This window comes from Aotus nancymaae, unplaced genomic scaffold (genome assembly GCF_030222135.1).
Source record: "Aotus nancymaae isolate 86718 unplaced genomic scaffold, 86718_ANA_hifiasm-v0.15.2.pri h1tg000046l, whole genome shotgun sequence".
In the NCBI taxonomy this organism is placed as follows: domain Eukaryota; kingdom Metazoa; phylum Chordata; class Mammalia; order Primates; family Aotidae; genus Aotus; species Aotus nancymaae.
Genome location: NW_026988460.1, coordinates 27,264,327 through 27,291,532, shown reverse-complemented (window position 1 = coordinate 27,291,532; position 27,206 = coordinate 27,264,327). Strand labels below are relative to the sequence as shown.

At 44.7% G+C, this 27,206-nt stretch overlaps 1 protein-coding gene across 1 annotated transcript; it reads right to left on the bottom strand.

Annotated features, from left to right (window-relative positions):
- Positions 1-735: 735 nt before the first annotated feature.
- RPN1 (ribophorin I) lies at positions 736-26,607 on the bottom strand. Its single transcript, XM_012435381.3, has 10 exons — positions 26,329-26,607; positions 24,115-24,179; positions 18,355-18,661; positions 11,232-11,441; positions 9,811-10,003; positions 6,688-6,787; positions 5,860-5,998; positions 5,518-5,637; positions 2,943-3,188; positions 736-1,357 (listed from the first exon to the last, which is right to left on the bottom strand). The coding sequence occupies exons 1-10, from the start codon at positions 26,587-26,589 to the stop codon at positions 1,175-1,177; spliced, it is 1,824 nt and encodes a 607-aa protein (XP_012290804.2). The 5' UTR covers positions 26,590-26,607; the 3' UTR covers positions 736-1,174.
- Positions 26,608-27,206: the final 599 nt, after the last annotated feature.

The following is a 27,206-nucleotide window of genomic DNA, read 5'->3' as shown; positions in this document are numbered from 1 at the left end:
GTAATACCTCAACCCACCTGCCAATATTAAAGCTGTTTGTAAGCCACTCATGCAAACATTCAATAACCCAACTAAGTGTCATAGATTGAGCTGAACACCTAGCTGTTAACATAAAGATGAGCATATCAGAAAAAACTCCTGCCCTATTGAAGCTAGTTCAGTAATCACACACATCCCAACTGTGGTAGATGAGGTGAAAGAGAGGTATGAAGGAAAACGAGGGTACCACAGGTCTTGACTGAGTGTGGCAGGCAGTGGACGGCTTCCTGACCCAGTAACCTTAAGCTGTTGCCTGAGGCTGAGCAGTAATTTATTAGGTGGAGACAGGGAGTGAACCCCCACAGAGAGGAAAGAGGGCAGAAAGCCTGGCACTCACTGGCACCATCAATTTCCCACCTGACCTTTCAATCCTTTGCCCCTTGAGAGGAACCACCTCTGCTTTGCTTATCACTGTTTCCTTGATGCTGAGTAAAATGTGACTCACAGGAAGGATGAAAAAACTACAAAAATGGAGGCCTCACTCCACTACTCCATTCTGTGACCTAAGCCACTTTACCTCTTTCAACATTCTGGTATTAGAATACATCAGTGTTCTAATATGTAAAATGTAAATGCTTGCCTTGCAAACTTGCTGAGAAGCAAATCCATTATTTAATGAATAAAAAGCACTTGATAAAAGCACTATTCCCAAAATTAAGAATTAAATTATGAGATCTTCAACAGAACAAAAACCAATGATCACAGTCCCTGCTTTATTTCCATTTGTTCACACACGCTTTTAAAAAAAAGTAACACATGCACTCACAAAATACCTAAACATCAGGAATTAGAAGGGCATAAAATAAGGGACTTCATAGGCTGAAAAAATATCCTAGGCTTCAGAACAGAATACCGATCAAATATTTAAAATTCCTTTGTTCAAAACACAAAGATGTTTTGTTTTTAATGGGAGTATTTTTAAGTTTTTTTTGTTTTTTTAAAAAAAGGAAAGATTTAAGGACAAACAGCAAGCTGCTCACACTGCCTGAGGCAGGACCTGGTTTCTCCTCCTTAAAGGACTTTTACAGATGTCAGCCTTGACTGGCCTCCATGCTCAACCTCCCACTGCCACCCACTCTGCCTGCCACTGTGAAGTGCAGGCACCCCTGGGCCCCCCTGAGGACGTGGGCAGGGGCTACAGGGCATCCAGGATGTGGTCGATCTTGGTGACCAGCTCCTGGCGCTTTCCTGAGATGAGCTTCTCATTCTCGATGTACGTGTCTTTCTTGAGCTTGCCAGCCACCAGGCGCTCAGCCTCCACCGCCGACTTCAGCACCAGCTCCTTGACCTGTGCATCCAGCTTCTGCATTTCGCTTACCTGGCCGAGGCAAGAGCAGGGCAGGACTTATGAGCGGTCCTCCCACCCAACTCAGCAGGCCCCACCATCTCCCAGGCCTATAGACCCCCCATAGCTCCACAGGGACCACCCACAAATACAGCGAAGAGCACAGTGTCCCAGGGCAGCAGGGCTGGCTATGGAGAAGACAGGCCTGGCTTCAAATGCCAACTTCACCACCCACAAGCCCTGTTCTTAGGCCCTTGTAAACAAGCCCTGCACCATCCCTGGGCCTCATCTCCATTCCAGGATCGTTGAGGACTGAGTGTGAAAGTACTTGGCAGCACCTGGTACACGCCCTGGCACATAGCAGCTGCTCTCTTACTGTCCCTTCTCTCCCTGCAGCTTGCCAAATTAGGTCCAGGGATTCAATTAGGCAAATCACCAATGGCAAGGGAAAGGGGGGTGACAGCCATTGTCACCTACTGTATATCACACTGAGAACTGGTATAGTCTCATTCGTTCAACATTCAACAAATGTTTAGTGAGCCATGGCGTGAGGCACGATTCGAGGTTACGGAAAACAGCAATAAGGACAGATGAGGGATCTTGCCCTCAGATGCTGACATATAATTAATAATTAAGCACAAGATTAAATCATTTCAGAAAGTGGTAGGTGCAGGCCAGGCACAGTGGCTCATGCCTATAATCCCAGCACTTTGGAAGCCAAGGCAGGCAGATCACTTGAGCTCAGGAGTTCAAGACTAGCCTGGGCAACATGGGGAAACCCCCATCTCTACAAAAAATACAAAAAGTTAGCCAGGCATGGTGGAGTGCACCTGTGGTCCCAGCTACTTGGGAGGCTGAAGTAGGAGGATTGCTTAAGCCTAAAGGTGGGGCTTGCAGTGAGCTGAGACTGCACCACTACACTGCAGCATGGGCAACAGAGTGAGAACCTATCTCCAAAAAAAAAAAGAAAAAAGAAAAAAGAAATGGTAGGTGTTATGAGGAAATTCACACAGGGTGAGGAGAGGGAATGCCAGGGGAGTCAGGGACTCTGAGGGGCACCTCTGCAAAGAGGTTACTGTCCTCATTTACAGATAACATAACTCCTTTACATAGCTTGTATGAGGCACAGTTCTGAACATTTTGCATGCATTAACTCATTTCACACACACAACCCCCGTGAGGGGGCTAACAGCATTCCCATTTTACAGATGAGGAAACTGAGGCATGAAAGTTAGGTGACTTGGCCAGGTTTACGAACTCTGAATCAGAGCCTAGATTCAAACCCATTGATTCTAAAATCTAGGTTCAACAACATGAGCAGCCTGAGGCCTAGACAGTCTGGCCTCCAGGAGAAGCACAGTTACTCTCAATACTGGCCACAAGAGCACACAGTGCTGAGGAGGCTGGCAGAGCTTCCTCCAAACCCAGCTCACAACCAGGACCCCAAAATCCCTTGTTTCTCCACAAAGACTGGTACCACATGAAAAGCTATGGCCAGATGCAGTCTGATCCCACAAGCATGCAGGTAAGCAAGAGAGCTGCCTGGTGTGTGCCCCAGACACATCAGTGAGGCATGGAGGGCCCCAAGCCAAGAGACTCTGTGATGCTCAACACTTACTCTGTCGCACAGATCAGAGCCCTCTGTCTTCAGCCTGGACTGCAGCAGTGCAATCTCACTGGTCAAGGCCTTGTGTTCAGTCTCCAGGCTCTTCTTGCCACTGTTGAGGGTGGAGATGTCCCGGGATTGCTTATACCTATTGACAGTCTCATCAAAGTGACGGTAAAGGCCTATTCTCTTGTTGACCAGGGTCAAGACCTGCTCTGTGATGCAGGCTACCTTCATCCTGGCTTCTGCGGCCGGATCCTGAAGGAAGGAGAGGGACCATGCGTGACCAACATCCAGGCTTGGGCCCACTCTGACCTTATCTCCCAAAGAACATCTGCCACCACCAGCCATCCAAAAAAGAAATGCCACCTTCTTAGAAAGTCAGAGTCAAACCCCTACTGACACCTAATCTGGACCAGGCTGAGCAATGGGTAAGACTAGGACCATAAAGATGAAGCAGACATTCACTTCACAGTCCAGTAAAGCAGGCAGACAGATGTGAACAAGGATAATGTCAGTATGCCCTGCACACACAACATTACTTTACAGCAGTCTTGCCCATTTAATCAGCAGGAAACACTATATAAACCAAAATTAAGGGATGCTGTATAAATCTAGTCTCTACAATACAAATGTCAAAGTCATTAAACACAAAGAAAGGACCAGGAATGGAGGCTCACACCTGTAATCCCCACACTTTGGGCAGCTGAGGCAGAAGGATCACTTGAGGTCAGGGGTTAAAGACGAGCCTGGGCAACATAATGAGACTCTGTCTCCACAAAAAAATTTTTAGCCAGATGCAGTGGCTCACACCTGTAATCTCAACATTTTGGGAGGACGAGGCAGGCAGAATGCTTCAGTCCAGGAGTTTGAGACCAGCCTAGCCAACATGGCAAAACCCCATCTCTAATAAAAATACAAAAACTTAGTCGGCTATGGTGGCATGCTCCTGTAGTCCCAAACTATTTGAGGTGGAAGCACGGCTTGAGCCCAGGATTTCGAGGCTGCAGTGAGCTGTGATTGATTGGGGAACAGTGGGCAAAATTTAATTATGGACTCCATGTTGATCAACAGTAATAATTAACTGGCCAATTAATATTATTAATTAATTAGCAGACAATTATATTACCCATTCTTTTGAGGAAGAAGGCACAGAAGGCAGAACAGTGGAGCCACTCAGCACAAAGTTCTGAACATGCTATTCTACCAGATTTTTAGCAACATTACATTTCCTGAATTTGGTCACTATATTGTGATTATGTAAGAGAATACCCTTGCTCTCAGGCTGCACACATGCTCAACTATTCAAGGGTAAAGGGGCACAATGTCTACAACTTAACCTCAAATGATTCAGCAAAATAACTGCATTTACACACACACACACACACACACACACACACACACACACACACAGAGTTATACTTCAAAGCCACCGACTATCTGGACATACTCAAGTCCTGTAGTCAGCTCTATGGAACTCAAGTATACAAAAAGTCAACCCTCCACATACTTGGTTTCAGATCCCTCAAACACTGTATTGAGTACTGTATTTCCTATCTGCATTTGATTGAAAAAAACCTGCGTGTAAGTGGACCCACACAGGGTGGATCAACATCTTACACACATGCCCTGCCACTATCCACAGGTGTCACCAAAATCCCTCCCTGCTGTCTCACAAACATCAGCCCCTCCAGCTGACTGTCCTTCCCCACCTTCTTTGCCTGTCACCTCCTCAGGGTAGCCCTTGGGGCATCCCAGGCCGCACCACTAAAAGCACACCCTTGGTGCACACCTGTAGTCCCAACTACTTGGGAGGCTGAGGCAGGAGAATTGCTTGAACCTGGGAGGCAGAGGTTGCAGTGAGCTGATATTGCACCACCGCTTCCAGCCTGGCAACAGAGCGAGACTGTCTCAAAAAAAAAAAAAAAGCACACCCTATACCTGTCATCACGTTCCCACAGTCCTCAAGCACCAGCTTCGCTCGTGTCCTCCCCAAAGCCTCACCCCCCAGGCTCCAATAAGTGCGCAGTACTAGTGCCTACCCTGAGGCATAGTGCCAAGAGTCCTCAGTAACAATGAGAGAATGAGAAATAGAGGAAAGAAGGAAGAAAAGACCAAGAGGATGACCTGAGGATAATGTCAGTGCAGCCTGGAGAGGACCAAGGAGGCACGAAGCCTGCCTGTCAGGGAGCAGAGAGTGCAGGTGGGAGAAGGGTGTTGATGGGGCCAGGGAATCATAAGGAAGGGAGACGGGACAGTTCCACCTCCAAGTTCCACTGAATAACAAAGAAGCAAAACAGCTAAATAACAAGCACCAATCTTTTCATGTTTTTTCTACCTCAACTGAGCATCCAAGTTACTCTGTCTCCAGAACCAAAATAAGACAGAAGCAGGGACTTAACCTCCTGTGCTGGTCACCACAAGAAACAAAAACAAAGTACCCTTCCAACAAGGATGAACACAGGCAGGGGTCTTCTGGCCATGGTGTCCTCCCCTGGGCTCACTGTAAGGATCAGTGCTCAAGCTGGTGCTACTACAAGGACACAAATGACACAAATGACAAGCAGGAAGAAGGCTGAGAGGGTACCTTGGTGATGGAGAAGTCCAGCCGGACATAGATGATGACAGTGAAGAACAGGATGTAGAAGGCTGCCACCACCAGCAGGGGCTCCTGCAGCATAAGCACCTTGTTGAACGTGTAGTGGACCTGGGAGAAGCAGGAGACAGGCTTCATCGGGGCTGCAGGGACACGGGAGCCTAGACTCACCCAGGCTGGCCCACTCAACCTGCTGCCCCACCCCAAGCCCAGAAGAGGCTGTGGGCTCAAACAACTCCAGCCCAAGGAGGGACAGGGGGTGAGTCCTTGGTCCCAGTGTCCACTGTCTGGGAAAGACAGCACGCAAGGCACGCAAGCAGCGGAGCCACTCACCACAATGTCCTGAATGTGCTGTTCTACCAGATTTTTCTTGTAGGCAACAATCACAGGGCGGCCAAATGTGTCCAGATAGGTGTAGTGCAGCTCATCTGGGGAACGGATGATTTCATAGGGACTATCAATTTCAATGTTCCTGGAAGCACATGGGAATAAAATATAGCCTCCAACCAACTACACCAATGAACCACATTTAGAAGCAAAGAATTCCAAGGCTATGGGGCCTTCTGAGGTCACTAAGTTCATATTTCTCCACTGAGCTCCCTCTCTAGCTATGGAGAACCCAACTCTCTTAGACAGGGGAGCCGCTGCCAGAAAGCCCTTTCTTTTAAAGCCCTCTTCTGCTGGGGCAACAACTGTCCCACTATATCCTCCACTTCCAAGTTCTCACAGGTACTGGCCCCATTCCTTGGAGTCACAAAATTGGCACAGCTCTCCTGTACGTTCTAACCAGTGAGTCCCAGTGTTGAGGGGCTTCAACAGACGCCTCACAAGCTGTCGTGAATATTCTTTCTCTTCACATGAGAGAGCTTCTTATGGGGGACATGTCTGCCCAGGACCACTGTCCCTTCCCCTGGTAAACAGCACACCCTGGATTTGCTTGAAGAACTACCTTTTCCCCATGGAACATACTACACAGGATAAAAATCAAGGGATCTCTCATTCTGGCAGTCAGAGTGGACATGCAACTCAACAGAGGCCAAGCAGATGTTCCCTGATAAAGTAAATCTAGAACAAAGTGACACAAAGACTGTGCCCCTAGAACATACCATAAGGGTACAACCAGAGGAAATGGGTGCAGAGGAGAGGAACTGTCACACTCACTTTGCTCCTTCAGGCAGGATGATCTTCACAGTCAGAGAATCTATCACTTGTTCATCAAACACATGGTCCACAAACCTCATCTTCAGTGCATACTGGTCACCTGAAGGATCAAGCAAACATACACAATGATGTGGAAGATAGAGTAAGTGGGCAGGAGAGAAAGAAGTACAGGGGCCAACATAAAGACAGAGCAACTAGACAGCAAACCCAAAACCCACGGACCATGTTTACAACAAAACCAGGCAACCAAGTATCTGTACTGAACCCCACAATACAAAGACAGGGGCAGAGGTCAAAACACGGACAGCCACAAGACCTTCACTTATCAGTGTCTGTGAAGAAGAAAGCAGAGAGAAGCAACAGGACAATGATGGGCTTGAGAACAGCAGAACCCCAAAACATACAACTGGGATTCCCTAGACAGCATGGCAGGCCAGTGTGAGGAGCGGCTGAAACTCGGAGCAGTAGTGCCCTGCCTAAAGGCGAGTGAAACGGGCCTGCAGAAGGTCTACGAGTCTGCAGAGTCTAATCCCTGAGAGCAGAACTCCCCTTCTGGGACAGTGCCCTACTCTGAGGAGAAACTGCTCAAAAGAATCAAAATTGAGCATGATAGGGACAATGGAGCTCAAAAACCGAGCGGGGGAAGCTCAGCAAGCAAGCCACGTGTTTTTGCAGTATACTACACTAAAACAGCAGAGGTCTGGGAAGGTACAAAGGCCACCCTAAAGCATCCCTCCTTCCAAAGGGTCACATTAAAAATGACCAACAGACAGTGGCTCACGCCTGTAATCCCAACACTTTGGGAGGCTGAGGCGGGCAGATCACCTAAGGTCAGGAGTTTGAGACCAGTCTGGCCAACATGGTGAAACACCATCACTACTAAAAATATAAAAATTAGCTGGGTGTGGTGGCAGATGCCTGTAATCCCAGCTACTTGGGAGGCTAAGGCAGGAGAATCGCTTGAACCTGGGAGGTGGAGGTTGTGGTGAGCCAAGATCATGCCATTGTACTCCACCCTGGGCAACAAGAGCGAAACTCCAACTCAAAATAAAAAAAGGATGGGTGCAGTGACTCATGCCTGTAATCCCAGCACTTTGGGAGGCTGAGGCAGGTGGACCACATGAGGTCAGGAGTTCAAGACCAACCTAGCTAATATAATGAAACCCCGTTTCTACTAAAAATACAAAAAATTAGCCAGGCATAGTGGTGCATGCCTGTAACCACAGCTACTTGGGAGGCTGAGGCAGGAGAATCACTTGAACCCAGGAGGCGGAGGCTGCAGTGAGCTAAGATCATGCCATTGTACTCCAGCCTGGGTAATAAGAGCGAAACTCCATTTCAAAAAAACAAACAAAAAAGACATCAATCCTTTCCTTTTCCAAATCTAGATTTTAAAAAGCTTGTAAGTCTATCAGGAGAAAGTAAATCAGACTTTGAAACGAATACTTTATGCAACCCCCCAAAAAAACGAAGTAACGTTTAAGATACTAGAGAAAAGAAGTGTAAGCTAAGGATGTTATATTCAGCAAAAGTGACTTTTAACTACAAAAGGCACAACCTGTTATCAATATGAAAGAACTCATTTTATGGCCAGGCAGGGTGACACACGCCTGTAATACCAGCACTTTGGGAGGCCAAGGCACGTAGATCACCTGTGGTCAGGAGTTCAAGACCAGCCTGACCAACATGACGAAACCCCGTCTCTACTAAAAATACAAAAATTAGCCGGGCATGGTGGCAGGTGCCTACAATCCCAGCTATTTGGGAGGCTGAGGCAGAAGAATCACTTGAACCCATGAGACGGAAGTTGCAATGAGCTGAGATCGCACCATTGTACTCCAGCTTGGGCAAAAAGACGGAAACTCCATCTCAAAAATCAAACAAACAAACAAAAGACTTCAATCCTTTCCTTTTCTACATCTAGATTTCTTTTTCAAAGCTTGTAAGTCTATAAGGAGAAAGTAGATCAGACTTTGAAAGGAATACTTTATGCAACACCCCCAAAAAACAAAGTAACATTTAAGATACTCGGCAACTTCTGTTTCCTGTAGAAACCTGGTATAGAAAGAAAAGAGAAAAGAGAGAAAAAGAGAAAAGGAAAGAAAGAAAAAAGATAAGAAAAGAGAAAAGAAAGGAAAGAAAAGAAAGAAAGAAAGACACTGGGCAACAAGAGTGAAACCCCATTAAAAAAAAAAAAAAAAAAGAACTCATTCAGAGTAAAAAGAAAAAAATGAAAAAAAAAGAACTCATTCTATAAGCCCTTCCTGCAGAATCTACGTGAAAATTACCTTCAGGTAACCAGAAGGACTAGCTATCAATCAACGAGGGTGAGCAGTCAATAGACACTGAGCTGGGGAACTACAACTAAACTTAAAGGGGAGAAAGTACACTACGTAATGGCTATTTGTTCTCACAATAAACACGTAACAAAAAAAATGGGGGCAAGGCCAGGTACGGTGGCCCACGCCTATAATCCCAGCAATTTGGGAGGCCAACAGCAGGGAAACACTTGAGCCCAGAAGTGCAAGACCATCCTGGGCAACAGGACAAAACCCCATCTCTACAAAAAAAAAAAAAAAAAAAATTAGCTGGGTATTGTGACACACGCCTGTAGTCCCAGCTACTTGGGAGGTGGAGGAAGGAGGATCGCTTGAATCCAGGAGGCAAAGGTCGCAGTGAGCCAAGATCATGCCATTGCACTCCAGCCTGTACAAGAGTGAAACACTGTCTCAAAAAAAAAAAAAAAAGGAAAGACTTGAAGAAAATACAACATAAAATGTTTACAATCATTAATTCTGGATGCTCATATAAAAGTGTTAGTATTCTCTGAATTTTTATTTTTTAAATAACCCAAAAACTATTTAAAGGAATTTAAGCAGTTCCATCTAATGACAGAACTGCAAGTAAGAATAGGACTTTTACATACTGTTTGAATTGACTATCAAATCCATGTACTACTTTTACAATAGTAATTTGTACCCACTCATAAAAAGTTGTTCCTGATACCCTAGCCTTCCTAAGAATGACAAATGAACACCCTCCATCTAGAAAGACTGCTAATTGAAAGAAAAAAAAAATGCACAAAATTAAAGGTTAGTTTTTCTCTTACTATTGAAGACTGACCCAAATTATAGAGGTACTCATAGCTTGGGAGGTTGTAGCCAACGATGTAATGGGTCTTCCACCCGCCAAAGAGAGGGAAGCGAGGCCGGATTTCCATCTCTACAGAGTCATCCAAAATAAGGAGGTGACTGGTGGAAACATTGCCAATCTCATCCCGGTAATAAACATCCTGGGCAGCAGCAGGAAGGATGGTCTGCAACAGAGTAGATATGCCCTTCTAAAACTCCAGGAACCTGCTCAGAGGAAATGATCCTAAACACAGAAGACTTTCTGCCACAAAATCTTCATATGTAGTACTTAATTAAAGTAGTCCCCAAACATAAACAACCTAAATAAGTCTAACTTTCACACAAAGATTTCAAAATTTCTAGAAATTGTGTCAACTTCTCAATCAAGGGTGCTAGTACCCAAATTCTTCTAGACAGTAAATAATTTAGGGAATTGCAAATAACTTGTGAACACTGAAGACATGATACAAAGGTAAAAATAATCTTGGAAGTTATTTTGCAGAGAAGATAACTAAAGATGGAAGATGTAAGAAATTTCATCAAATTACTAGGTGGTAGGATTATGGAAAGGGTTTGTGTACCTGATATTTATTGTATCTTCCAAATCTGTCAGTGTATTCTGATCATGGGGGGACGGGATAATACTTGGTTCACATACTGAACTCTTCTATCATACATAAGTACAAGAAAAGTTTATAAGATTTCATTTATAAAACAAAAAAGATTTTAAAACTGTATATGCAATATGATAAAATTTTTTTAAAAATACTGCAAAAGAACAAAGAAATAGATCAAAATGTTAGCTGTGTTTAGGTGATGGTACTGTGAGTGTGAGTATGAGTATGCTTTTCCTTTTTTTATTCAAATTTTCATTTAAAAAATATGGTTTAAATAAAAATTTTAAAAAATTAAAAATTAAAAAAATATAGTTTAGGCCAGGCACGGTGGCTCATGCCTGTAATCCCAGCACTATGGGAGGCCAAGGCGGGCAGATCACTTGAGGCCAGGAGTTCGAGACCAGCCTGGCCAACATGGTGAAACCCCATCTCTACTAAAAATACAAAAATTGCCAGATGTGGTGGTGCATGCGTGTAATCCCAGCTACTCAGGAGTCTGAGGCAGGAAAATCGCTTGAACCGAGGAGGCGGAGGGTTGCAGTGAGCAGAGATCATGCCATTATACTCCAGACTGGGTAACAATGAGACTCTGTCTCAAAGAAAAAAAAGAAAATGGCTTATTTATATATATGGGGAATTTGTTTAAGATTCTGTTAATTTCTAACACTGCCACTCAACAACATGAACATCAATCCTAAACTATCTATATATTTAGCTACTTTCAAAAAGCAAAGAATAGGTAGATATGATAAAAAAGTCCGAGTTTCTCACAATGTCCAAGTTAAACATTCTATACCTTAAAAGAACGGATGGAGGATATTCCACTATCTGGCTGTCTCTGGTAATCATAGCGTGAAAAAGGCCCCTTAAGCACAGCCCCTGTGTGCTTCAAGTCCACATTTTCTTCCACAGCAATATTACCCCAGTGAGAGACTTCAATGACTCGAGTCATGCTGGTGATGGTCAGGAAAGGACTGTTGTTCTCATAATGTACTTTAAAAGTATCCTGGAAGGAAGGAAAAAAGTAGTTCAAAGTTTTGGCAACAGAGAAATCACCATTAGTTTAAATCAAATTGACTGGAAACAACCGAAACATCAGCAACAGAATGGGTAAATTACGATGTATCTAATGTATGCAACATTTTAAGAATAATGTTTACTAGGACTTCTTCAAACATATGGGAATAAATGTTCATGATATTATTAACTGGAAAAATAGGACACGAAAAAATAACGTGTTTGGAGCTGACATGTATGTGGTAGGCACTGTTTTATGAGTTCTAAATAAGTGCATTATCTCATTTCATTCTCCAAACAATATGATGAAGAACTACTTATCCCCATTTGACAAATAAAAGTCTCAAGGCCTGGCGGTTACCATTACCTTGTTCAAGGTCATAAACCTAAGTGGCAATACGAGATCCGCTAAGTTGACTTCACTTCTTTTTTTTTTTCTTTTTGAGATGGAATCTTGCTATGTCACCCAGTTTGGAGTACAGTGGTGCAACTGTCTCACTGCAACCTCCAACTCCCAGGTTCAAGTGACTCTCCTGCCTCAGCCTACTGAGTAGCTGGGATTATAGGTATATGCCACCACACCTGGCTAATTTTTGTATTTTTAGTAGAGATGGGGTTTCATCATGTTGGCCAGGCTGGTCTCGAACTCCTGACCTCAGGTGATCTGCCCACCTTGGCCTACCAAAATGCTGGGATTACAGGCGTGAGCCACCGCACCTGACCAGCCATCCCCTGGTCTGACTTCACTCTTCTATGTGGTAAGTACTACCTCTCAATGAGGTATAAGAGAAAGTCAATACCTTCGCCAATTCCTCAATTTATTTGCCAATTTTACCACTGAGGTTAGTATTAAAAAATCTTTCTGGGCTGAGTGCAGTGGCTCATGTCTGTAATCCTAGCACTTTGGAAGGCTGAGGCGGGTGGATATCCTGAGGTCAGGAGTTCGAGACCAACCTGATCAACGTGGTGAAACTCCATCTCTACTAAAAAGTACAAAAATTAGCTAGGAATCGTGGCGGGCACCTGTAATTCCAGCTACTTGGGAGGCTGAGGCAGGAGAATCACTTGAACCTGGGAGGCAGAGGTTGCAGTGAGTTATGATTGCACCATTGCACTCCAGCCTGGGTGACAGAGCAAGACTCCATCTCAAACAAAAAAAATACATATATATATATATATATATATATATATATATATTTCTGGTCATTAAGGAATCCAAGCATCCTTCTATAAATACACTCCTAAGAACCTTAAAGAAATGCAATGTAAAAGAAAAAAAAGGGCCAGAAAACACCCTGCTTCCCAAAAGACCATGAAAAGGACAAGATCTATTTTGTTAGCTGTTACAGTTCTTGCTAGTTTATTCACTCATTCTGTGACTAGATTTTTAAAAGTACAATTCACTCATAATCATATTTGATAGCATTTAAAGCTAGTACAGGCAAAGGTATAGGGAAACCAGCAGTTTCACACAGTATCCTAAAATATTAATTAAATCGCCAGGCAGCAGGGTCTCACGCCTGTAATCTCAGCATTTTGGGAGGCTGAGATGGGCGGATCATGAGGTCAGGAGTTTGAGATCACCCTGGCCAATATGGTGAAACCTCATCTCTACTAAAAATACAAAAATTAGCTGGCATGGTGGTGTGCACCTATAGTCCCAGCTACTCAGGAGGCTGAGGCAAAAGAATCACTTGAACCCAGAGGTGAAGGTTGCAGTGTGCTGAGATCACGCCACTGCACTCCAGCCTGGGCAACAGAGTGAGACTGTGCCTCAAAAAGAAAAAATCTTTTGAAAAACTACTTGGCAACAGACACCAAAAAAAAAAGAAGAAGAAAAAGAAAAACTAGTTGGCAAAATACGCAAGACTTTTTTGGTTTTTTTTATAAACAGGGTGTTACTCCGTCACCCATGCTGGAGTGCAATGGCACAATCTTGGCTCAATGCAGTCTCAACCTCCTGGGCTCAAGTAATCCTCCCACCTCAGCCCCCTGAGTGGCTGGGATTCCAGGCGCATGCCACCACTCCTGGCTAATTTTTTGTATTTTTTTGTAGAGATGGAATTTCACCATGTTGCCCAGGATGGTCTCAAACTCCTGGCCTCAACTGATCTACCCAACTTGGCCTCTCAAAGTGCTGGGATTACAAGCATGAGTCACTGCGCCCAACCAGCAAGCGATTTTAAAATGTTCATATCCTGGCCGGGCGCAGTGGCTCACACCTGTAATCCCAGCACTTTGGGAGGCTGAGGCGGGTGGATCACAAGTTCAAGAGATCGAGACCATCCTGGTCAACATGGTGAAACCCTGTCTCTACTAAAAATACAAAAAATTAGCTGGGCACGGTGGCGCGTGCCTGTAATCCCAGCTACTCGGGAGGCTGAGGCAGGAGAATTGCCTGAACCCAGGAGGCAGAGGTTGTGGTGAGCTGAGATCGCGCCATTGCACTCCAGCCTGGGTAACAAGAGCGAAACTCCGTCTCAAAAAAAAAAAAAAAGTTCATATCCTTTAATTTGAAAAACATTACTTCAGAAAATCTATTCTGAAAATACAAAGTTACATATATTATAGTATTAAATAGAAAAAGAAAAACTAACTTTTTAACTATAAAAACTTGGCAAGTAAGCTCTAGGACATCAAATCAGTGAGTCAGCCACTTAAAAATGGTATACAAGTGTAAAAACAGTGGCTCACACTAGTAATTCTGGCACTTTGGGAGGCCAAGGTAGGTGATCACTTGAGGTCAGGAGTTTGAGACCAGCCTGGCCAACATGGTGAAAACCCACCTCTATCAAAACATACAAAATTTAGCCAGGCATGGTGGCATATGCCTGGTCCCAGCTACTGGGGAGGCTGAGTTGGGAGAATCACTTAACTCAGGAGGCAGAGGTTGTAGTGAGCTGAGACTGCACCACTGCACTCCAGCCTGGGCGACAGAGTAAGACCCCGTCTCAAAAAAAAAATGGACAAAGGAAGGTAATATAGTAATATGTAAAATATTCAGAGAATATATACAACATACATAATATGACATTAAACGTAATACATACATTAAAAAGCCCTATGCTTAGAAACAACTCAGGTACTAAAGTGTTAATAGTGTCAAAAGTGGTTGTGAACTGACCTCAAATCTTCCTCTGTATTTGCCAAATGGTTGCTCATGAACGTTTTGGGTTTTCTAAGTATGTTTGCTTTGAGACAGAGTCTCACCCTGTCGCCCAGGCTGGAGTGCAATGGTGTGGGATCCTGGCTCACTGCAACCTCTGCCTCCTGGGTTCAAGTGATTCTCCTGCCTCAGCATCCCAAGTAGCTGGAACTACAGGTGCACACCACCATGCCCAGCTAATTTTTTTCTATCTTTAGTAGAGATGGGGTTTCACCATGTTGGCCAGGGTGGTCTCAAACTCCTGACCTCGTGATCCGCCTGCCTCAGCCTCCCAAAGTGCTGGGATTACAGTGGGGGGTTAGAACACCCGGCCTCTCATGAACGTTTTGTTAACTTAAAATGGAGGAGGAAAGTCAAAAACCCAAAATATTTAGATTTTTAAAAGCCTGCATAAAAGAAAAATCAGTGTCCCGATATGAACCCTCACTCAGTTTTAAGTAAGTTAAAGAAATCACGCAGTTAGAGAAAGCACAGCTCAGAGTAGCAAGGCTGTCATCTTCACAGCAGACACGTGAGCCATGGGCACTCTGCAACCACAGCAGGAGGCACAGAGATCCTCTCACTCACCAAAACCAACCCCACAGTGCAACAATATGCATAGGGAGCTATGTTTTGAGACATGGGGGAATATGAATATGTTTACTACAAATCTGCATACATTTAGAAGGAAAAACTAGAAGAACACACCAAAAGCTATCATAAATGGTTACCAAGGAGAATAAATGAATGGGAGAATTGGAAGCAAGAGTTCTCTGACTATAACTTGTTTTTTTGTTTTGTTTTGTTTTCAGAGACAGAGTCTTGTTCTGTCACCCGTGTTGGAGTTTAGTGATACAATCTTAGCTACTGCAACCCCTACCTCCCGGGTTCAAGCAGTTCTCATGCCTCAGCCTCCCTAGTAGGTGGGACTACAGTTGTGTGCAATTACATCCAGTTAATTTTCGTATTATTAGTAGAGATGAGATTTTACTATGTTGGCCAGGCTGGTCTTGAACTCCTAGCTTCAAGTGATCTGCCTGCCTCGACGTCCCAAAGTGCTGGGATTACAAGCATGAGCCACTGCACCTGGCCTTGTAACTTGTAATATATTACAATTTTGACTATGAAATCATGTTGTTTTCATATTCAAAAAATTAAGTTGATTAAAAGTTCTTTTTTTTTTTTTTGAGACAGAGTCTCACTCTGTCACCCAGGCTGGAGTGCGGTGGCACAATCTCAGGCCACTGTAACCTCCACCTCCCAAGTTCAAGCAATTCTCCTGTCTCTGTCTCCTGAGTAAGCTGGGACAACAGGCACATGCCACCATGACTGGCTAATTTTTTGTATTTTTAGTAGAGATGGGGTTTCACCATATTGGCCAGGCTGGTCTCAAACTCCTGACCTTGTGATCCACCTGTCCTGGCTTCCCAAAGTGCAGGAATTACAGGCAAGAGACACAGCAATTGGCCAATAAAAAGCTCTTAAAAGTTTAAACAACCCAAAATAAACAGCCCTAACTGTATCAACCTGATATTTAAAAGACAAAAAACAGGCCAGGCATGGTGGCTCACACCTGTAATTCCAGCACTTTGGGAGGCCGAGGCAGGCGGATCACAAGGTCAGGAGATTGAGACCATCCTGGCCAACATGGTGAAACCCCGTCTCTACTAAAAATACAAAAATTAGCTGGGTACGGTGGCCCTCGCCTGCAATCCCAGCTACTTGGGAGGCTGAGGCAGGAGAATCGCTTGAACCAGGGGGTTGAAGGTTGCAGTGAGCCAAGATCGCCCCACTGCACTCCAGCCTGGTGACAGAACAAGTCTCCATCTCAAAAACAAAACAGAGACAAAAAACAGGCCAGGTGTGGTGGCTCACACCTGTAATCCCAGCACTTTGGGAGGCCAACGTGGGTGGATCACCTGAGGTCAAGAGTTCAAGATCAGCCTGGCCAACAGAGTGAAACTATGTCTCTATTAAAAATACAAAAATTAGCCGAGTGTGATGGCGGACACCTGTAATCCCAGCTATTGAGAGGAGGCTGAGGGAGGAGAGTTGCCTGAACCCAGGAGGCAGAGGATGCAGTGAGCTAAGATTGTGCCACTGCAGAGCGAGACGCCCACACACACACACGAAAAAAGAAAGACAATAAACAATTATTTCCAGTAGCATTAGAACAAAATATTTTGATTGTGCATCCTTAGTGACACATGTTCTAAACACACATAAAGATGCAAAGAAATCTTTTTTTTAGAGTGGGGTGGTGCAATCATTGCTAACTACAGCCTTAACCTCCTGGGCTTAAGTGATCCTTGAGCCTCAGCCTCCCAAGTAGCTGAGACTACAGGAGTGCATCACCATGCCCAGCTTTCTATTTTTTGTAAAGATGAGGTCTCACTATTTTGCCCAGATTGGTCTTGAATTCCTGGGCAACAAACAATCCTCCCATATCAGCCTCCCAAAGAGCTAGGATCATAGGCATGTGCCACTGCACTCAGTGCAAAGAAATCTTAAACGTCTAAAATAGCCATATTTTTTAGAGATGATATGGCAGTAGGTAGAGTAAAAAAATATAACTTCTGAGATTTGCTTTAAATCCTCTAGCAAAGAGGTCAGACACCATGGTTCATGCCTGTAATCCCAGCACTTTGGGAGGCCAAGTAGGAAGATCACTTGAACCCAGGAGTTCAAGACTAACCTGGGCAACAAAGCAAGCAAGACCCCATCTCTACAAAAAATAAAAATAAAAAATTGGCCAGGCACTGTGGCTCACACCTGTAATCCCAGCACTTTGGGAGGCCGAGGCAGGCAGATCACAAGGTCAGGAGATCAAGACCAGCCTGGCTAACACAATGAAATCCCATCTCTACTAAAAATACAAAAAAATTAGCCAGGAGTGGTGGTGGGTGCCTGTAGTTCCAGCTACTCAGAAGGATAAGGCAGGAGAATTGCTTGAACCCAGGAGGCAGAGGTTGCAGCGAGCCGAGATAGTGCCACTGCACTGCAGCCTGGGCAACAGAGAGAGACTCCGTCTCAAAAAAAAAAAAAAAAAATTAACTGGGCATGGTGACGCACATCTGTTGTTTCAGCTGCATGGGAGGCTGAGCTAGGAGGATAAACTGAGCCCAGGAGTTTTAGGTTACAGTGAGCTATGATTGTGCCACTGCACTCTGGGCTCGGCAACACAGCAAGATCCAAATTAAAAAAAAAATTTTTTTAATACTCCACCAAAGAAAAAGAGAGGGGTGGCTGAATTATGGTAACTGATAACCACTGAATCTAAGTGATGTTTGTGGGAGTTTACACTAGTCTCTGTACTCTGGCATGTTTGAAATTTGCCATAGTAACAAAATCTTTGTAAGCTTTAATTGCTCCCTCTCCTTTCAAGTTCCAACCTAAGGCCCAACATTCAAAGAAGGCCCTCAGCCACTCCGACAGCTTTGCTACCCCAGTATCTGCCCAGCCACACCATCTCAAGGCCTTTGTCCCTCTTACTGCATCTGCCTGGAATGCCTTGCTTCCATCTCCCCCAACTCCCATTCCACCTCTTGAAATGCTACCCCCAGCCTCTACCTGTGATCCCAAAAGGAGAAACGAGACTCCCATGGAGTCATTTCACTACAGGTTAAACACTTTTGGGATGACCTTATAAATGACTTCAGATTTCAAACACCCCATACCAGCCAGGCCTATCAACCAGTCACTCTGCAAGACATTCTCTGAAGCAGACAGGGATGAGCTGGACTCCACCTGAGCCTACCTGACTATAGGCAGGGACATCTCTGAAAGGCCCATAATCCAGCAGGTCCTCGGAGCGCGTGGGGTTCCCCAGCTTGGTGTAGCTCTCCACGTTTCGGGAGGCAAGCTTCACACGCATGGTTTGTGTCTTCGTTGGATAGGGAGAGTAGAAATAATGGTTCCCCTCAAACACCACAAACTGTTTCTCTGACTGGGTGATCTGGGTTGGATATGGCTGAAGCACATGGGTGTAGACTGTCTCCACAATAACTGATATCTTGGCCCCAGGATCAAGAGCAACTGGGAGCTTGACTGTGAAGAATTTCCCACTAAAGGAAGAACAAGGCAAGAGAATTAAGAGAGACTGAGGATACTGAAAACAGAACTAGCAGTTCAAAGTCACACAAAATTTTGAACTCAAGACAAAAGGAATTATCTTTAAGAAATCACCTTTTTTCGCCTGTAATCCCAGCACTTTGGGAGGCTGAGGCGGGTGGATCACGAGGTCAAGAGATTGAGACCATCCTGATCAATATGGTGAAACCCCGTCTCTACTAAAAATACAAAAATTAGCTGGGCACGGTGGCACGTGCCTGTAGTCCCAGCTACTCAGGAGGCTGAGGCAGGAGAATTGCCTGAACCCAGGAGGCGGAGGTTGTGGTGAGTCGAGATCGCGCCATTGTACTCCAGCCTGGGTAACAAGAGCGAAACTCCGTCTCAAAAAAAAAAAAGAAATCACCTTTTTTTCCCCCTGACAGAGTCTCACTCTATCACCCAGGCTGGAGTGCAATGGTGCGATCTTAGCTCACTACAACCTCCACCTCCCAGGTTGAAGCAATTCTCCTGCCTCAGCCTCCCAAGTAGCTGGGATTACCAATTAGAATTTTTTTTTTTTTTTGAGACAGAGTTTCGCTCTTGTTACCGAGGCTGGAGTGCAATGGCGCGATCTCGGCTCACCGTAACCTCTGCCTCCTGGGTTCAGGCAATTCTCCTGCCTCAGCCTCCTGAGTAGCTGGGATTACAGGCACGTGCCACCATGCCCAGCTAATTTTTTGTATTTTTAGTAGAGACGGGGTTTCACCATGTTGACCAGGATGGTCTCGATCTCTTGACCTCGTGATCCACCCGCCTTGGCCTCCCAAAGTGCTGGGATTATAGGCGTGAGCCACCGCGCCCGGTCACCTATTAGAATATTTTTAACTTTTGTCCCATTGTTGAACATTTAGGTTGTTTTATACTCTTGCTATTATAAACAACCCTGAGAGAAACATCTAAACATTTGTCTTAAAAGTCTTAAATTATTATTATTTTCTTTCTTTGAGATGGAGTCTCGCTCTGTTGCCCAGGCTGGAGTGCAATGGCGCGATCTCAGCTCACTGCAACCTCCGCCTCCCAGGTTCAAGTGATTCTCTTGCCTCAGCCTCTCGAGTAGCTAGGACTACAGGCGCTCACCACCGCACCTGCCTAATAAAAAACTTAAATTATTATATTAAAGGTGATCTCTTTGTTGGGCACAGTGGCTTGCTCACGCCTGTAATCCCAGCACTTTGAGAGGTCGAAGTGAGCAGATTACCTGAGGCCAGGAGTTTAAGCCCATCCTGGCCAACATGACAAAACCCCGTCTCTATTAAAAGTACAAAAATTAGCTAGGCGTGGTGGTGCATGACTAATCTCAGCTACTAGGGAGGCAGAGGCAGGACAATCGCTTAAACCTGGGAGGCAGAGGTTGTGGTAAGCTGAGATCATGCCATTGCATTCCAGCCTGTGCAACAAGAGTAAAACCCTATCTCAAAAAAAAAAAAAAAAAAAAAGAATAGTATTTCAAGGAATGTTCAACAAAATGTTAATGGTAAGTCTCTCAAGGTAGGAGAATAATCTTTAGTTTGTCTTTTCCAATTTGTTTTACTTTATTTTTATTTTTGAGACCAAGTCTCACTCTTTTCGCCCAGGCTGTAGTACAATGGCACGATCACCACTCACTGCAACAACCTCCGCCTCCTAGGTTCAAGTGATTCTCCTGCCTGAGCCTCCGCCATAGCTGGGATTACCAGCACCCGCCACCACACCCAGCTAATTTTTGTACTTTTAATAGAGTACTTTTAATTTTGTACTTTTAATAATTCTTGTATTTTTAGTAGAGAGGGGATTTCGCCATGTTGGCCACGCTGGTCTGGAACTCCTGACTTCAGGTGATCGCCCACCTCAGGCTCCCAAAGTGCTGGGATTACAGGCATGAGCCACTGCACCCGGCCAAGACTGATTTTTTGAAGATGTAGAAACCATTAGTGAAAAATTGAATTAATATGTTCCAATGAGTTTGTCCTCAAAGGTTAGAACATGGATCATTTTTCCTGATATGACTTTATAGAACACTGAACTTGCATGTCTTTATCAGTCACACCATTATATTTCATATTACTACTGTGAAGCTCACTACTCAAAACATAAGCAGTAGTATCTTCGCCCAGGACAGTCTTATCCAGTTCTTAGTTTCAAGTTTCAAATGTGCTTCTCATCCCATTCTCTGTCCTGAATTCTAAAATCAAACTTTCAAATGTTTACCAGACAGCTCCACTGACCACCCCACAGGCAATTCAACATAACTGTATCATTCATGATCCCAATTCCCAATCTCTCTTAATACCACTGCCATCTAATCAACTCTAAGCTGGAAACTCAGGCATTTTCTGATGCCTCACTCTACCCTGTCCCCAGTATCTGGGCAATCCTGCCTTAGAAATGCCTCAGACTCATCCCTTCCTTTGCCTCCCCCTCCATTCAAACCAATACCATGTGCCTAGATTAATGTCCTAATCTTCCTCCCCACTCAAGCCCATCTACACAATGTCAAGTCAACACTCCTACATTCATTTTACAAGTTGTTAAATGTTGCCACATAATTTTGCTTTGATGATTCGGAAGACAAATCAGAACCTTTCAGTGCTCCAGGATCATCATTAGGAACATCAGTTCTTATCAAAATGTGGAAGCACCAGCTAATGAAGGTTTTCAATCAATAAAATGCTAGTTAGACAACACAGAACTGACCAAACTGATGTACATGGAGCAGGCCTTTTTTTTTCCTGTAGCTCTTCTCTAGCTGGATCTAATGGGATAACATCGTGTGAATGACTTGGTTTTTCTAAAGCAATTACTCATGTACTCAAACAGATTTACTGAGAGCACCGTATATGTCAGTTTCTGTGGCAGGAAGAGGTGATGAAGACAAATTCGTATAATGTGTACACATATAAATAGAAATGAATGAAATGGTATGCTGTGAAAAAAAATTTTTTTAATGTTCCCAACTGCTTAAAGTCCACACCTCTAATAATGGTACTCAACCCACCCTACGCAGCTTCACCTTCCTCTGAGCAAGAGCCACTCTGAAAGCCCAGTTAAAAAAATGCACCATGAAATGTCAAACCTCTGTATCTTTACAGATGTCTCTGCCTGAAACGTTCCTTTCATTCCATTAGTTAGCCTTCTTTGTGATTAATTCAAAATTTATTAAGTACTCACTAAGGTTCCAAGTATGTTATATGTATAAATTTAGTGAGTCTTAACCATGATCATATAAGGTAAACACTATTCTTTTACTATGAGGAAAATGCTAGTAAACATAACAGAGCTAGGATTTGATCCCAGGCAGTAAAGATGTAAAAACCACACTCCTAACAACTATGTTACCTTGCCTCTTCAAGAGATACGCTACAGGACAATAAATAGCAGCCAGAGCCAATAAACACAGACAGGGTACTCAGACAGTCTCAGAGAAGGACAGCAGTCTCTTAAATGTTTACAAGAGAAAGTAGTTTTAATAGCGACTTGTTTAAAGCTAACTCTCAGATCTGACAGCCTCAGGGCTGATGAGATGCCTATTTCATACACTCAGAGGCTGTAACGGAAAAAGCAAGATAATCACCATGCACTAAAATGTGGCTCCTAAGAGGATGTTGTATATGAACTCTAATTCAAGGAGGATTAAACGTTAACAACAAAAGAAAGACAATTATGAAGATTACATGGAAAACAAAAAAGGTGGCCAAGCACAGTGGCTCAAGCCTGTAATCCTAGCACCCTGGGAGGCCAAGGTGCGCAGATCACTTGAGGTCAGGAGTTCAAAACCAGCCTGGCCAACATGGTGAAACCCTATCTCTACTAAAAATACAAAAAAATTAGCCAGGCATGGTGGTGGATACCTGTAATCCTAGCTACTCCAGAGGCTGAAGCAGGAGAATCACTTAAGCCTGGGAGGCAGAGGTTACAGTCAGTCAAGATTGCATCTGGCCCTCCATCCTGGGGGACAGACTGAGACTTCATCTCCAAAAAAAGGAAAGGTTATGATGTACTTATATATAAGAAATGCAAGGCCGAGGTAGGCGGATCACCTGAGGTCAGGAGTTCAAGATCAGCCTGGCCAACACGGTGAAACCCCGTCTCTAATAAAAATACAAAAATTAGTCAGGCATGGTGGCAGATGTCTACAATCCCAGTTACTCAGGAGGCTGAGGCAGGAGAATCACTTGAACCTGGAAGGCAGATGTTGCAATGAGCTAAGACAGGGCCACTGCACTCCAGCCTGAGCAACAGAGTGAGAGTCTGTCTCCAAAAAAAATAAATAAGAAGTTCTGGGCTGAGCACGGTGGCTCACACCTGTAATCCTAGCACTTTGGGAGGCCAAGGTGGGCGGATCACCTGAGGTCACGAGTTCAAGACCAGCCTGGCCATCATAGTGAAACCCCATCTTTTAAAAAATAATAATAATAAAATTGAATTCAAATAAAATAAAATAAAAAAAGAAGTTCCAGCCTCCTTGCTAGGTGCTGAGGTCAGAGAAGACAACTATGCGAATTTAAACCCGCTCAGCCTTCACAGATTTCACAGAAGACCTTCAAAGAAGTTACCACTTTGAATGCCCTGAAGGCTTAGGGGTGGGGGATCCAGTGAGAAGGTTGTCTACCCCTTGGAAACAGAATGGCAACCGACCATAGATAGGAAGATACATGCTACAGCAAACAGCTTGGAGTTCTCACATAAAGCTCTGTGGAACCAGGAGGGAGAACTGATCTGACATAGAAAGTAACTACTTTCTTCCTATAAAACAAACTGCCACTGCTTAGCAGAATCCAATTTCAGCATTAGTAATGACAAGACATAAATGAGTCCAGAATATATTACAGCATGTTGCTTATAATCACATACATTAATTAAAACATCCTCGGTAGGGCGTGATGGGCTCACGCCTATAATCCCAGCACTTTGGGAGGCAAATAACTGCTTGAGGCCAGGAGTTCAAGATCAGCCTGGGCAACATGGCAAAACCCTGTCTGTACTAAAAATACATACACACACACACTCACACTAGCCGGGCATGGTGGTACACACCTCTACTCTGGAGGCTGAGGTGGAAGGATGGTTTGAGTCTGGGAGCAGAGGTTGCAGTGAGTCAACACGGTGCCATAGCACTGCAGCCTGAGCAGCAGAGCCAGACCCAGTCTCAAGAAAAAAAAAAAAAAATCCTCTAGGACAGGTACAATGGTTCACAACTGTAGTCCCAGCACTTTGAGAGGCCGAGGCAGGAGGATTGCTTGAGCTCAGGAATTCAAGACCAGCCTGGGCAACATGGCTAGACCTCCTCTCTACAAAACAAACAAACAAAACGCTCCAATACAGTAGGCACTTCCTAAGCAACTCTCCTAGTTTATGATCCCACGTGATCCCAACCCTGACATGATAACCTTTAACAAGAAGAGACAATATATATTCTTTGTTGGCTTACCTTTTACCCTTAATTTTGGTTTCACGTACTTCCAAATTGTTCTCTTCCTCATCTTCTCCCTTCACCTACAACAGAAAAAGCCAGTTTATTCTTCTAGTCTTTTGGCACCTAAATTTTGAGTCAACAATTAACCAAGTGCTTTAGAACATCCACATTAAAGTACTCAAACTATCAGAACTTTTTAGAGATTGAATTTTCATTTCAGTTAACAATTTTTTTCATCTGAAACACAAGAATATTGTCAAAGACTTACAAAGTGACATAACATTTTGCTGAATGCATAACATTTTGCTGAATGATCAAATATACATACACATAAAGATTACACTTCCAACTATACTTCTCAAAGATCTCTTTCTTTTTTCCTCATTTACATTCAAATAAGCATACTCATAGAAATGTACTTAATGATGTAATAGAAAAGTTTCATTTTTTTTTTTTTGGTAGACACCTCAATAAAGTTGGAAGAAAAAAATAAAATAAAAATAAGATAGGGCCCGGCATGGTGGCTCACACCTGTAATCCCAGCACTTTGGAGGGCCGCAGTGGGCAGATCATGAGATCAGGAGTTCAGGACCAGCCTGGCCAATACGGTGAAACCCCCGTCTCTACTAAAAATATAAAAATTAGCCGGGCGTGAGTCCCAGCTACTCAGGAGGCTGAGGCAGAGAAGAACTGCTTGAACCAGGGAGGCGGAGGTTGCAGTGAGCTGAGATCCCACCACTGCCCTCCAGCCTGGGCGACGGAGCAAGGCGCCGTCTCAAAAAAAAAAAAAAAAAAGATAAAACAAGTACATTAACCTAGCTCACGAGCACGATGGCAGGACAGCTGAGCTCCTGCTGTGGTCCAGTTATACTATAACAAGCTCATTAAATCACAACTGGCTTCAATAAAGAATGGGATTTAATATTTAAGACATTCAAAGGTGGCAGGGCAAATTTACATGAAGTTTTGATCTATCTTTCCATAAGCCTTTGAGTAAAACTTTATTTCATGATGGACAGGCATGAAAAGAAAGAGGAGTCATTTCAGAAAAGTAATCTCTATAAACCCGGTTTTATAGTTCTACATTCAGTCAAAGAATGAAGTGTGCTTAGAAGAAATGTGACACTATAATGACTATTCTCTCAACAAATAATTAAGTAATCATTTAACAAAATTGTTTAATAACAATAGTAATAAAAAGCAAATCTCGGCCGGGCGTGGTGCCTCACGCCTGTAATCCAAGCACTTTGGAGGCCAAGGCAGGCGGATCATCTGACGTCTGGAGTTCAAGACCAGCCTGACCAACATGGTGAAACCCCGTCTTATTAAAAGAAAAAAAAAGAAAGAAAGGAAAAAAAAAGCAAATCTCTGTATGTGTGTATTCCCTCTACCCCCAAATCCAATATTTTCTTTAGTGATCACTAAAATACCTGGAAGCATTTAAGGCAAACACAGCCATTTCTTGCCGAGGTTTAAGAATGACAGGCAGTAGGGGGAAGGGAGGGAATCGGACTTTCCTTTTCTGTACAGCATAAGATAACATATTACATGCAGGAGTTCTAAAACTAACTTTAAAAAGAGTTTTAACATTTAGAAAGCGTTCATTAGCAACCTTAAGAAATGCCTCACATTAATAGTGATTTCAAGTGATTACCAACTTAAAAATGCGAAACCTGTTAACATTTCTGGTGAATCTGTATGTCTAGAAAGAAGCGCTTACAACGGACCAGATAGTGAATTAAGAGAATGAAATTCATTTTAACTCATTTATTTGTCCTCCACTTGGGCCACTGCGTCGGGCCGTGAGAAATGAAGTCTGGCGCCCGCTGGCACCGTGCCAGGGTGCCGCCACGCTCACCTTACGGAAGGGAGGTGCTTTCTATAGGCTGGAGGTCGCCCGAGCGATGGAGAGAACAGCCCACGTGCGGGCAAGCTCCGCGGCGAGTCGGCCGCGAATTTAACCGGCTGCCCTTCTGAGCAGCGGCCCGACGGGGGCAAGTCAGTGCTGACGTGGCCCAGGCGGGAGGGCAGGCACGCACTGGCCGCGTAGGCGCTGGGGCCCCTGGCCACCCCGGCTCCTCCCGGGTCCCGAGCCAATCCCACGGACCCCGGGCGCCCCACCAACCGCCCAGGTCTCGGCATTTCCTGAAGCGTAGAGGGGCGCGGGCCGAGTCGTGGGACTGGCGGTAAGAGCTCCGGGAGCGGCGTTGAGGGGTCGCCCGCACTCACCTGCACGCCCAGATGCGCCAGCCGAGCCTCGAGGTCGGGCTCCAAAGCCAGAAGGAAAGAGGTAGCTCGGGACGTGGAGCCGCTGCCCAGGTGCGCCAGGACCACCTCGGCCGTCACCTTTGCCAGGTGGCTGCTTAGGTCCACTGTGCGCTTCACCTCCTCGTTGATCAGCGAGGGTGCCTCGGAGGAGGCGCTGCCCGGCGCGGGGGCCCAGGCCCCAAGCCACAGGAGCAAAAACAGGCGGGCGGCTAACGCCTCCATGACCGGAAAGAGCAGAGCGCCAGGGCGAGCAGAGCGCCGCCAGGGTACCCCGCCCTCCCGCCACTAAGCAGCCGCTCATTGGGCAAGGACTGGTGACACAAATTGCGACGCCCAACGAGAAAGGACCCCGTCTCCAGGGCAACCGGGCAGCCGGCCCCGCGCCTAATTGCAAACCTCTGTCAGAGCTGCCTGAGCCATCCTTCTATGTGTAGTGCGAGTGTTCTTATTATTATCAGGCTTCACTTACCTAATTTTTACAAGAACGACCCTTGCCTAAGTCTGTGCTCTCTTCTACCATTCTTCCTGTCCAATAATTCTGCTTGTTTTGCTTCTTGAGACAGGGAAATTTTGCTCAGACTGAGAAAGTAAAAGTCGGCCTTCTGCACATCCACCAATGGATGCTAAAATTAGTAGGCAGAATTTGAAGCCAAAACAGGATATATGCAGTTTCAAAACATCTCTACTAAAATGGTTAGTAATTAGGCCGGGTGTGGTGGTTCACGCCTAGAATCCCAGCACTTTGAGAGGCAAAGGCGGGCAGATCACTTGAGGTCAGGAGTTCGAACCAGCCTAGCCAACATGGTGAAACCCCGTCTCTACTACAAATACAAAAATTA